Source organism: Cydia splendana, chromosome 6, assembly GCF_910591565.1.
Source record: "Cydia splendana chromosome 6, ilCydSple1.2, whole genome shotgun sequence".
NCBI lineage: Eukaryota > Metazoa > Arthropoda > Insecta > Lepidoptera > Tortricidae > Cydia > Cydia splendana.
The window spans coordinates 7,749,531-7,762,432 of NC_085965.1; the positions used below are offsets into that span (position 1 = coordinate 7,749,531).

Below are 12,902 nucleotides of genomic sequence, written 5' to 3' on the forward strand. Positions count from 1 at the left end.
TCTTTATTTCGTTTCTTACATTTGCAATCAACAAGAACGAAGTGTAAGTACCTATCATTCATAGGATATATATTATGCCAGTAAGAACTGAATTCATTGTGGATTGTTTTGATTATCAGTAAACTTTATGAACACAAAGAAGCTGCCGTACGAAGAACAATTATTGTCACTTCATTGATTTTTATATATATTTTGTTTTCAGCTTCCAGGGTTAGTAGGTTACCTGCCTAAAACATCCGTAGATTGGAACTATACTGAACAATACGACCGAAACAGAGATTTTAATCAACGCAACATTGAATTGCCATTAACGCAAGGTAAAATGCTAGGCGGTTCCAGCAGCAATGGTTACATGATCTACGCAAGAGGACATCCCCACGATTACAACTCTTGGGCTAATAAAGTCGGCGATCAGTCGTGGAACTACGACAATGTATTACCGTACTTCAAAAAGAGTGAGCATTTGGATGATCCCGAAATCCTCTAGTCAAAATACTTCATGTTTCATGGCACTGCAGGCTATATGCATATCACGAAAGAACCTCATCTTGAAACCAAACCCTATCTGAATATGTTCAAGGAGCTAGGACACGAAATTCGTATAGATTTTAACGGAGATGAATATTTAGGATATGGCGAGCCTACTTTTACTATAAGCAAAGGAGTAAGGCAGAGTACAGCCTTTAGCTTTCTTAGACCAGTCAAATACAGACGTAATCTACATGTTCTCAAGAACACACTTGTTACAAAAATTTTATTCGACGACTATAAGAATGCTATAGGAGTACAAGCTTTGACTCAAGATCGAAAATTAATAAAGATAATGGCGGACAAAGAAGTTATACTAACAGCTGGGGCATTCAACTCCGCCCAATTACTCATGCTTTCTGGCATTGGCCCTAAAAAAGATTTACAATCCTTAGGAATTAAGGTAGTTTCTGATCTGCCCGTTGGTCAGGATTTAAAAGAACAACCGGCAGCTTTACTGGGATATAAAATGAAGAGGTTAGACGATCCGCCGAAACCTCCGAACTATGCAGAATTTTTGTGGCCTTGTATAACCGGTTACATAGCATTAAATAAAACTCATACCTATCCGGATTCTGAATCTATATGTTATATAATGCCCAACGACTCGGATGCGGCGTTATCAATGTGCTCCTTCAATCTGGGTCTTAATTACAATACATGTCAAGCTATTTATGAAGCTGGAAAAGGTAGAGAGATACTGTTTTGCTTACAAGCTCTGTTACGTCCCAAATCAAGCGGCAAGGTTGAGCTAGCTAGTAGAAACTCTGAGGATGACCCACTGGTCTACTTAAGAGCTTACTCAGAGAAGGAAGATATAGAGACAATGGTAATGGCTTGTGAAGAGTTGGATAAAATCAGAACTACAAGTTATTTTAAGAGCGTTGGTGGTGAAGCAATTGATCTCAGGTTGCCTAAATGTAAAGGATTGAGGTATGGAACTAAGGAATATTGGAACTGTCATGTTTTGAGTACGAGGGTGACATTGTGGCATTACATTGGAGCCTGTGGAATGGGTCGGGTGGTAGATACAAAATTGCGTGTGTTCGGTGTTCGAGGCCTGCGAGTCAGTGATAGCTGCGCTATCCCTTTACTACCGCGTGCGTATATCTTAGCTGCTGTGGTCATGGTCGCTGAAAAAGGAGCTGACATGATCAAAGCCGATCATGATGGTTAACAGTTTAATTACCTATTGTTTTTTTTTTTGGGTTCCGTGGGCTTTTACAAACATTGTGCGGAATGACTAAGTTTATTGATCCATAAGTATAATGTTTAAAAGAAAACATGAAAAAGATTACTAGGTACGTCAGTTATGTTCTGTTCAATTGAAACATTAAATCTAAGGCTTATTAGCGTTAGAACGTTATTGGTTAGTATAGCAATTCTTATCTGAATTAACTATCGTTGAAAATGTACCGTGTTTCTGTGCTCTAATTTAATATCCTATCAAAATATTTCAATTCATAAAACAGTCCACTTAGTACCCATGGCTTCGCCAATAATTCTGCTAGATGCGATATAATAAAAATGTGTAATTAAATGATTTTGCCTTTATTTCTATTTTATTTCAGTTCTTTCAACCTTTTTTACTGTTTTGTAATTTACCTATTACTACCTATTTATCAAATAATTATACGATCTTGTGTTGTGTCATCAGGGGAAAGCGCATCATCAACTTAGTGTGAGAAAAATTTCTTATGAGTATGACTCCTGATAACATTTCTTCAGCATCAATGACCGTCAGCTGCTATTGGATGTCTCACGCTAGACCGGGCCGGGGCCGGGCAGGAGTTTCCGGCGCTTCGTTATGGAAAGCACCACGTGATCACCGATCACCCGTAATAGAATGTAACCGGGCTCGACCCGGTCTAGCGTGAGTCATCCTTTAATGCTGATCTGAGCTCCCAGGCAAGATCGGTTCAAAATAAGTTGTAAAACATATCAAATTGATGTAACAAAATCAGCTCCTTTCATAAAACAGTACCTTTTTACAGACAAAGTGTAAGTCAATATGGTGCTTAGTGTCTTTGGACATATACATATACATACAAATACATAGATAGATAGATTTTGGCGTGCAGTTCCCATAGGTACAAATTGCAGTCGGGTTACAGTCGGTCTATACCGGCCCTTTGAGTTCGTCATACGAATACGAGTTTTACGGATCCCTTTGTTTAACATAATTATTGAAGATCATAATGTAATGATTGTCAGATTATCATTAGTCATAATTCTGAAACCGTTATTTTTTCAGGATTTTCGTAAGGTTAACCTATGGATAGGTTAGGTTAGGTTTGTTTTATGACAGTCCTGAAATGTTACCCGTGTCTGAGAAAAACCAAATTATGACTAACGAACATGCGGATAAACATTATGACTTAAAACTTTATGGGAAACAATAGAGACCCACGAGTTTTTTCGAGGTAATTTACCAGACATTTGTTAATATTCAGTAAAATAGTGAGACATTATTTTAACCTTAAGTATTCTGAGTAATTTTTGTCAAAATAGTGGGCTTACCTCCAGATACACTAATTCACTGAAACTACACAGAACAATGCGACTGACGACCGAAAAATATTATATAAAAATATTGTCTGTATTAGGTAATATCAATAAATAATAACCCATTTCTATTCTACGCTGTGTTTTATCAAAACAATCCTTTTGAACTGTCTGTTATTTGTTTATATTCTAAAACAATTATAATTATGAATAACGTAATATCATAATAGAATGCATTTCACAATACCTATAAAATAGTTTGCTTATCTACCGTAAGAAACGTTACCTTAGTTCATTATTTTATAAAAGATCTGTGAGTGAACATGTTTAGTATTCACCGGATATAGTACTTGGGTAATCGGGTCATCATCGGATACAGATTGAAAGGTAATTTTCCAATTAAACTACAATAATAACACATGTATCTAAAGTTACATATTGCACACATATTGTCGCAGGACATATTTTTACAATCTTTTATATTTTACTTGCCCGGTTAGTACCTATGTTAATGTGCATCAAATCTTGGAAGTTACATTTTTGCACACACATGTAAATCGGATAACAATGCAATATTATGATGACATGGAGCTGATCTGATGATGGCGCCAGGAGGTGGCTATGGGAACTCTGTGATAAAACAAAGCAAACTAATTGTGTTTGGAGTATTTAGAATTGTTTCAATGAGTATTAGTTGCCTGTGGAAAGAAAAGTACAGTCAGCGATAAAATCTTGTATCAATAATGAAAATATATATGCCAAAAACTTATCCTTATTAGTGCTACCTACATAAATGTACCATATTGTATCTGTGGATCTTGCTGACTTTGCTTCTATAATACGACTCTAATAAGATATGTGTCGGCAAGCATACATAACTATAAAGTAAAAGTCATGGTGAAACTACAGAAATTACTTTTTGTTTTAGATTAATTGTTCTTTACTAAGTAAATATTGTTGTATTTCCATGGTGTATTCGTGCCCTTGTAATCCAAGTATTTTAAAGTACATTTTTTTTAAATACACGTTATAAATTCAATTTTATTGCCTTATCTGTTTTAGGTTCTTGATTAGACATATTAATAATCTTCATCGAGTGACTGAACCGCTTACTTAGTGGTACCAATTGGCATTTCTCATCAGATATATCATGGACGTTACATTAGCTTGGACGAGAATAAGGAGAATCCAATCGGCCTTATATATGCTTGTCAGCTTACGACTTACCGCTGTACATTTTCCCGATTCAGCGACCGTGTCAGGTAATTGCTTGATGTCCTCTTATAAAGGCAGTTTTTTAGATTTGGATACTCGTACATTTTAGTTAGTTTGAAGAAATTCTGTTTCCGATCTGAATGAATACGAATAGGGCTTCCAATACCGGGATCCCGTCTGTTTAAGCGCATTTTTTAATACCGGTATTTTTAAACGCAATACCGGGATCCCGGTATTTTCTAAAACAATTAAAATGTGCCGATTATAACGTTTAAAATCCATTAAAATGATCAAATTCGGCTCAAGAAGATTACTTGCCCATTTAATTAAAGAAGATCATTTAATTGAAACAAGATCTGTGCATATGCGTTAGATAAATATTTGGTGATGAATTCTGATGTTCAGGATTATTATTATTATTATTATGAGCCCATATTGTCCCACTGTTGGGCAAAGGCCTCCCTCTCATTCTTCCACGTATCCCTATCCGCAGAAGTCTCCCACCAGTATCTGTCAAAAGCGTCAAGCTCGTCCCGCCATCTCCGACGAGGTCTACCGTGACGCCTTACAGTTTGTGGTACCCAACGGGTGGCTGTTTTGGCCCACAGGTCTTCTGGCATACGGCTGACGTGTCCTGCCCAATCCCATTTGAGCTTGGCGGCAGTTTCAGCCACATCAGTTATTTCAGTTTTGGAACGTAGTATTGTATTTTTAATGCGATCGGTTAATTTCACGCTCAGAATACTACGTTCCATGGCTCGCTGACAAACCTTGAGTTTGGATTTCTGAGCCTTTGTCAAAGACCAAGTCTGTGCTCCATAGGTAAGGATGGGGAGAATGCACATGTCCATGAGTTTTCTTTTAAGTGATATAGGTAGGTTTCCCTTCATGTGCTCCTTCATGGACCAAAAGCTCCTCCAGGCATTCTCGGTCCGTCTTGCGACTTCTTTGTCTTGCCGTGCCTGGAAGGAGACAATTTGGCCCAGGTATATATACTCATGGACATATCCTACTTCTCTCCCGTCCACTTCTACTGATATTGGTGCACTATTGGTCATGAGCTTGGTCTTTGACATGTTCATTGATAATCCAACCTCAAGGCTTGCCCTGCTTAGGTCCTGCAGCATGACGCGGAGCTCCGTAGCTGTAGATGAGAACAGGACAATGTCATCGGCGAAACGCAGATTGGTTAACTGCTTTCCGCCGACGTCAATTCCTTTGTGTTCCCATCCTGCCGCCAGCTTCCTGAACACCTGTTCAAGGGTGCTGTTGAATAACTTGGGTGACAGGGGATCGCCTTGCTTGACGCCTTTGTTTATGTTGAATGACGGTCCAGGAGACTGTAATTTGATACAGGCGGTGCTGGAGGTATAGATGTTGCTGATAAGGTGTACATATGTGGAATCTATGCCTTGGTTCTGGAGTGCGGAAAATATGGATGTGTGGGTTATACTGTCAAAAGCTTTACTATAATCTACAAACGCCAAATAAAGAGGGATGCGAAATTCATGGTACTTTTCAATGATCTGGTTCAAGGTTTGCAAGTGGTCTGTGGTAGAAAGTCCTGGTCGGAACCCGGCCTGTTCGGGAGGTTGATTACTATCTAATTTGCCGGCGATACGATGTTCAATTACTTTAATAAAGGTTTTATAGAGGTGCGAAACAAGGCTAATGGGTCTATAATTATTGATATCCGATTTATTTCCTTTCTTGTGTAGTAAAATGATGTTTGAATGACAGAACTTTTCGGGAATATTGCCTGATTTTAAAATGGAGTTGAATAGATTAGTGATATGCGGTAAGAGTGTAGGTTCTCCTATTTTCAGTACCTCAGTCGTAATGCCGTCCTCACCAGGGCTTTTCCCGTATTTCATCTTTGCGAAAGCAAGATGAACCTCGTAGCCAGTAATGGGTGGGATGGAATCAGGACAGGAGTAATTGAGAGTAGGTTCAACAAAATTTTGGTCGGAATACAACTGTTTGTAAAAGCTAGTACAAATGTGTGTTACTTTCTCCCGACTTCCTTGTTTTACGCCTCTATCATCTTGCAAGCAGGTTATCCAAGTTTTGCCTTTCGACATGCCCTGTTTAGCAATTTTTAAGGAACGATTCCTCTCCAATGCTGTCTGTATTAATGTGTTGTTGTATTTTCTAATGTCGCTTCTAATGCTCCGCTTTACTTGTCTGTCAATTAATTTGTATTGTGTGCCAGTAATATTAAGTCGGTGTGTTTCCCTTTGTTTAAGTAGATTTAAGGTTTCAGTGGATAGTTTCTTAAGTTTATGTTTCTGCTTTTTAATGGTGTTGCTTGCGAATCTAATACTCTTCTCTATTTTGACATATTCTTGGTCTACGTCGTCGGTATCCGGGTATTTTTTTAATAAGTCAAAGGCATTATGTAATTCTAGGTTAAAACGGTCTTTGTTCAATATGAGAACTTCTTTATCTAGTTTCTTAATTTTGGTTACTATTTTAATATGTCGGTAAACTTGTGAATTAAACTTTAGTCGGATTCGGATGGGCCTGTGATCTGAATTATACTGTATATTGTTAATAACTTCCACATTCTGTACAATTTGTTTACTTGGGGTGGATGTAAGAATAAAATCTATTTCATTTTTGGTTTCACCGTTAGGTGAAATCCAAGTCCATCTGCGGTGGGGCTTTTTGTAAAAGAAAGAGTTGCAGATACTTAGATTTTGTCCAAAAGCGAACTGGATAAGGCGGGTACCACGTTCGTTTCGGTTTCCCAAACCATAAGGTCCTAGAATTCGATCATTATCCAGTTCTTCTCTTGTCCCAAGTTTTGCGTTGAAATCACCGAGTACTATATTCCAAGTACCACGGTGCTCATCGCAGGCTCTGTTGAGTAAATCATAAAACTCTTCTATTTCTTCGTCCGGGTGCGATGAAGTGGGGGCATATACTTGAATGATGGTAATGGTTTCCTTAGCTGTGGCACAAAACTTCAGCACAGCGATCCGCTCGGAATAGGCAATGAACTCTTGAATGTTGTCTTTCCATCGTTTAGCAACCATAAAGCCAATTCCGTTAAGACCACCAGCTTTTCCGTTGTAGAAAAATATGTTTTCTTCGCGTTCAATAATGTCCTCCCCTTCTCTTCTCACCTCAGACAGTCCGACAATATCCCATGAGATGTTCTTAAGAGCATTTTCTAATTCTAAAAGTCTTTCCTCCGTTCTTAAAGTGCGGACATTGTATGTAATAATGTTTAGCTTTTTATCAGTATTCCTTTTAACGTTTGCTTTATTCATTTGACGGTTGGGGGGTATCGCCGCCTGGGGATTCTTAGCACCCCGTACTCCAGCGCGATGCCGCCCACCGTCATCGGCAGCACCGCAGCTGGAGCTGCCAGGCACTTGGGGCCGAGTTTTGGGTTTACGTTTCATTATTTGAGGGGATTGGACGGTTAACCCACCACGCTCGTCCAGTGCGTGTTGGTGAGTGGACAGTAAGCCTGCTAACTAGGCTTGTGAGCGCCGCCGTTGACGTACTAGACGTTCTTCCGCCGCCGCTCTGAACCAGTACCCTGTCCTGGCACCGGTTGTTTCAACCAGACCGCACATTACGTGCGCCCTAAGTTAACTTTACCTACACAATAAAGTGCACGACAGTTTAACGTCTTATCGAGGACGTTCAGGATATGATATTAATATTATTATTTATTATTATTATGACGTGCCTGTTGTGTCCCACTGCTGGGCAAAGGCCTCCCCCCTCTTCTTCCACTCGTCCCGGTTTTGAGCTACATCTGGCCAGTCTCTCAAAAAGGAGTCCAAGTTATCCCGCCATCGCCGACGAGGTCTGCCGGATCCCCGGTGTGACTCGTGGGGCACCCACTCTGTGGTTAACTTGGCCTACAAGTCGTTCGGCATGCGGCAGACATGACCAGCCCAGTCCCACTTTAGCTTGGCCGCTTTTTGAGCTACATCTATTATCTGAGTTTTTGAGCGCAGCGTGGTGTTCCGGATGCGATCCCTTAGTTTCACACCTAATATGCTGCGCTCCATAGCTCTCTGGCAAACCCCGAGTTTGGACTTCTGAGCTTCCGTCAAAGACCAAGTCTGAGCACCGTAAGTGAGGACTGGAAGTATGCACATGTCCATGAGCCTACGTTTGAGAGACAGAGGTAGGTCTCCCTTCATGAGGTGTTTCATGGACCAATAGCTCTTCCAGGCGTTCTCGGTCCGTCTATTAATATAATGAGTTCTTAAAATGTTATCAAAAAGTAGAAAGAAATGAATTGTAGTATAACAAACGAATATTTGGTGCCAAATTTGAATATTTATTGGCTGGTTTATTAGGTTGAACTAAAAATGTGACTGGTGAAGTCAACAAGGCGGATAAAACGATTGCCAACCTGGAGGGTGAAATGATAATTATTGCAGATGGTGATTATTGTTTAAAATCCTAAGCTTATTACCTAGTACCTACGTGGCGTGCTATACGCGTTCCAAAGCCGTTCGGCGCCCCCATGCCAAAGGAGTCGGGCTTAGCCCGATGTATGCGGCGCTCTGCCTGCATTTCTGTACTGACGATGCCCTTGCAAAAGTAATATAAAGTGACTTCAAATAGTTATTAACGAAATCATGACGAAATCCGACTACTGCAAATCGCGCTCTAAAATGTATGAAACAAAATAGAATTCTTATCTGAAAATATCATACAGGAAATATTATAAATGTTATCAATTTTTAATAAAAAAAAATAAAGGACATACAAATTTTTAAGCGATTCTTAGTTAATACCGGGATCCCGGGATCCCGGGATCCCGGTATTGATGAAGACAGTTTCGATATTAATACCGGTATTGAAAGAAGTCCGGTATTTGGAAGCCCTTTACGAAATCACAATGTCTCTCAAAAAAAAATCTAAAATTTTTCATTTTTTTTTTAATAAATAAATAAATCAATATTTTAGGACAATTTTACACATATCGACCTAGTCCCACAGTAAGCTCAATAAGGCTTGTGTTGTGGGCACTAGACGACGATATATATAATATACACATATATATAAATACTTATATACATAGAAAACATCCATCAGGAACAAATATTTGTGATGAACACACAAATAAATGCCCTTACCAGGATTCGAACCTGGGACCTCCTGCTTCGTAGGCAGGGTCACTACCGACTAGGCTAGGAGGCCGTTAAATTGAGCCATTGAGTTACGAAATGCTTTAAATTTTTGTCACCCAGAGGAGGGTTTTTGTAGGACATGATGTAAAATTGCGCTGATATTGCAGAAGTACAATATAAGAAACTTAATCTATCTACCAAATTTTATCGAAATCTGAAAACGGCAAATTTATGATGACGACCGGTCTGGCCTAATGGGTATTGCTTGTGAAGCCGATGATCCCGGTAAGGGCATTTATTTGTGTGATGAACACAAATATTTGTTCCTGAGTCATCGGTGTTTACTATGTATATAACTATGTATTTATCTATAATATCTATATAAGTATGTATATCGTCGCCTAGCACCCATAGTACAAGCTTTGCTTAGTTTGGGGTCAGGTTGATCTGTGTAAGATGTCCCCTAATATTTATTTATTATATTTTTATTTTTAAATAATAAAAATTTGAACCTTAGATGCCCTTTGAATAATCTATTTCTCCTAAATTGAATTTTTACTTGCTTGTTGAGTATCAGCGCTATACCTATTTTCAATTATTTTTTTCTTTTTTTTTTTTTTTTTTTATTTACAGACGGCGACCGCTTCACTTTTATAATAGTTGGAGGAGGGACTGCAGGTTGCGTACTTGCGAACCGACTCTCAGAGTGGAGTCGGTTCAACGTGCTGCTCATCGAGGCTGGTGGTGACCCACCTTATGAGTCCATGGTAAAGAAGCATAACGTATCATTTTATATATTATTCATATTCCTTTAAACTTTGTTATTTTTAAATAATTTAAATATTTTAACAGCTTCCAGGATTAGTCGGCTACCTTCCAAAAACGCCATATGACTGGAACTTTACAAACCAATACGAGAAAAAACGAGACATATACCAAAACGATAAAGAACTCTACAACTACGAAACGCAACGGACGTTGTCACTAACACAAGGCAAAATGTTGGGTGGGTCCAGTGGCAACAATTTCATGATTTATACTAGAGGACATCCTCACGATTACAACTCTTGGGCAGAAAATCTCAAAGATTCGTCCTGGAAATACGAAAATGTATTACCATACTTCAAGAAGAGTGAACATTTAAGCGATCTTGGGATTCTTGAATCTAAATACGGGGAATTCCACGGAACTACAGGCTATTTACATATCTCCAGAGCCAAGGATCCTAAAATTAAAGAATATGCTGGTATGTTTCACGAATTGGGACATAAAAATCGCATTGATTTCAATAGCCATGAAACTCTAGGATTTGGTGAAGCTACTTTTGCTATTTACAAAGGAGTTCGACAGAGTACTGCTTATAGTTTCCTCAAGCCAGTTAAATATCGACATAATTTGCACGTGCTTAAGAATACACTGGTTACCAGAATCCTATTTGATAAATATAGTCATGCTATAGGAGTAGAAGCTTTGACTAAAGACAGAGAATTAATCAATATAATGGCAGATAAGGAAGTAATAATAACTGCTGGGGCATTTAACACACCCAAGTTACTTCTGCTCTCTGGCATCGGTCCCAAAGTAGACTTGAAAAATTTAGGTATAGAGTTAATTTCTGATCTACCAGTTGGACAAAATTTTAAAGAACATCCACCAGTGTTAGTTGCATACAAAATGAAATTGTCTAGTGACGTAAAACCAACAAATTACGGAAAATATCCCTTTCCTACTTTAATAGGTTTCATAGCACTTAACAAATCTGAAAATTATCCAGATACTCAGTCTATATGTTACATAATTTCTAATGATCCGGATGCTGCGTTATCATTATGCTCTTTTAATTTTGGTCTTAGTAATGATACATGCCAAGCCCTTTACGAAGCTGGTAAAGGGACAGAGATATTATTTTGTATACAAATTCTGCTGCACCCCAAATCAAGTGGCACTATCAAACTCCGAAGTGCAAATCCTGAAGATGATCCTTTAATCTATCTAAGAACTTACTCAGAGAAGCAAGATGTAGAAAATATGGTAGACGCTTGTAGAGAGTTGGGTAGAATCAGGGTTTCAAGGTATTATAAGAGTGTTTATGGTGAGGTGCTTGATCTTAGACAACCTAAATGTTCAGGGTTGATATATGGGTCTAGGGGATACTGGCGTTGTCAGACGTTAAGCACGCGATGGTCGAGTTGGCACTACAGCAGCTCATGCGCCATGGGCCGTGTCGTGGATTCCAATCTGCGTGTGATTGGCGTGCAACGACTGCGCGTGGCGGACAGCTCCGCTATGCCCAGCATTCCTCGTTCAAACATTATGGGACCCGTCATTATGATCGCGGAGAAGGCTGCTGACATGATTAAGGCAGATCATTCTAGTACCTAATTAAAAGCAAAACTAGAAAACTAGATTTCTATTTATATACTTACATACATAAAATAATGTGTTTATACTTATTTTTTATTGTTCTTTATGTGATTTTGTATTTTACTTTTATGTATAGCCTAAGAAGAAAAATAGATAAATGATAATAATAAAATAAAAAGCCCATTTATTCCATAACCAACTTAAGCTATAGATACATGAAAAAAGAAACAGTTATAATTTTAAACTAATTAGCTAACATAAAAATAATTAATTGGATATACATAACTTTAAAACTAAGTAGGTTTGGACACCTCTCGGGTAAAGGCCTATATCAGCATGTCATAAAATATATGTATACTAGGTATACTATAATCAATAAAATAAATAAATTTTAGTTTGAAACAGATTTGATTATTATTCTACGAAGTAAAATAGATGAATTGCATTGCATTTTCTCATCAGAAGTAAGTATCTCTAGCTTTTTGTGTAGTTTATAAAAATTATAAAGCAGTCAAAATACCTACTGCGCTTTCAGTCAAATGAATACATAAAGCCTTCGACACAGGGCGGACACGCCATACATAAAAAATCATTTGCGTTTATATGTGTGCGCGTCACACAAAATGTACTGTTCGCGCGAACACGCTAGTTTTCTCTCCTGTGGGCAATAGTTAACAGCTTGTGGGCATGTAAGTAATGATTTTATCATAGTTCTCTAAATAAAAGGAGGACCTTTTCACGTGGATAAGGGTTAAATAAGAAAATTAGCCTTTATAGCCCTTAACTCTCGTGTATGTCTACAGGAAAGACATAACACAGTGATCTGTTTGACCCCTGTACAGTTGTACACGCGTCATTGTGTATGTGTGGGTAAGTCGCTTTACTGAGAGGATGCCAGAAGTCCGCCAGATTCATGTCGCGGCCAGTCGTGGGGCGAGGTAATGCGAGTCGGGGCGGGGCGGTGCGTGGCCGTTCTGTATGATATACTATTACTTATTCTGTGCCTTCGAGCAACGCCGGCTTCCGACATGTCGGAAGGGAGGAGCCCAAGCGATATCGTACCGTACAAATCATTCTGCCATTTTTTGCGGGGGGAAACGTGCACACAGTCGCACTTTTCACTCACTACATGACTACATACAAGATCCACGGCGCGCAGATTAACTAGATACGATATCAATCAAT

At 38.8% G+C, this 12,902-nt stretch overlaps 1 protein-coding gene across 1 annotated transcript; it reads left to right on the forward strand.

The window, feature by feature from the left end:
- The first annotated feature begins 4,120 nt into the window (after positions 1-4,120).
- Positions 4,121-11,767, forward strand: LOC134791841 (ecdysone oxidase-like). Its single transcript, XM_063762973.1, has 3 exons — positions 4,121-4,295; positions 9,987-10,120; positions 10,206-11,767. The coding sequence occupies exons 1-3, from the start codon at positions 4,184-4,186 to the stop codon at positions 11,733-11,735; spliced, it is 1,776 nt and encodes a 591-aa protein (XP_063619043.1). The 5' UTR covers positions 4,121-4,183; the 3' UTR covers positions 11,736-11,767.
- The last annotated feature ends 1,135 nt before the right edge of the window (positions 11,768-12,902 follow it).

What these genes read in the sequence shown, in the direction of transcription:
- LOC134791841 (XM_063762973.1), top strand. Translation starts at nt 4,184, where the DNA reads ATGGACGTTACATTAGCTTGGACGAGAATAAGGAGAATCCAATCGGCC. An exon ending in CGATTCAGCGACCGTGTCAG is followed by an intron (nt 4,296 to 9,986) that starts GTAATTGCTTGA and finishes TTTTATTTACAG; the next exon opens with ACGGCGACCGCTTCACTTTT. An exon ending in ACCCACCTTATGAGTCCATG is followed by an intron (nt 10,121 to 10,205) that starts GTAAAGAAGCAT and finishes ATATTTTAACAG; the next exon opens with CTTCCAGGATTAGTCGGCTA.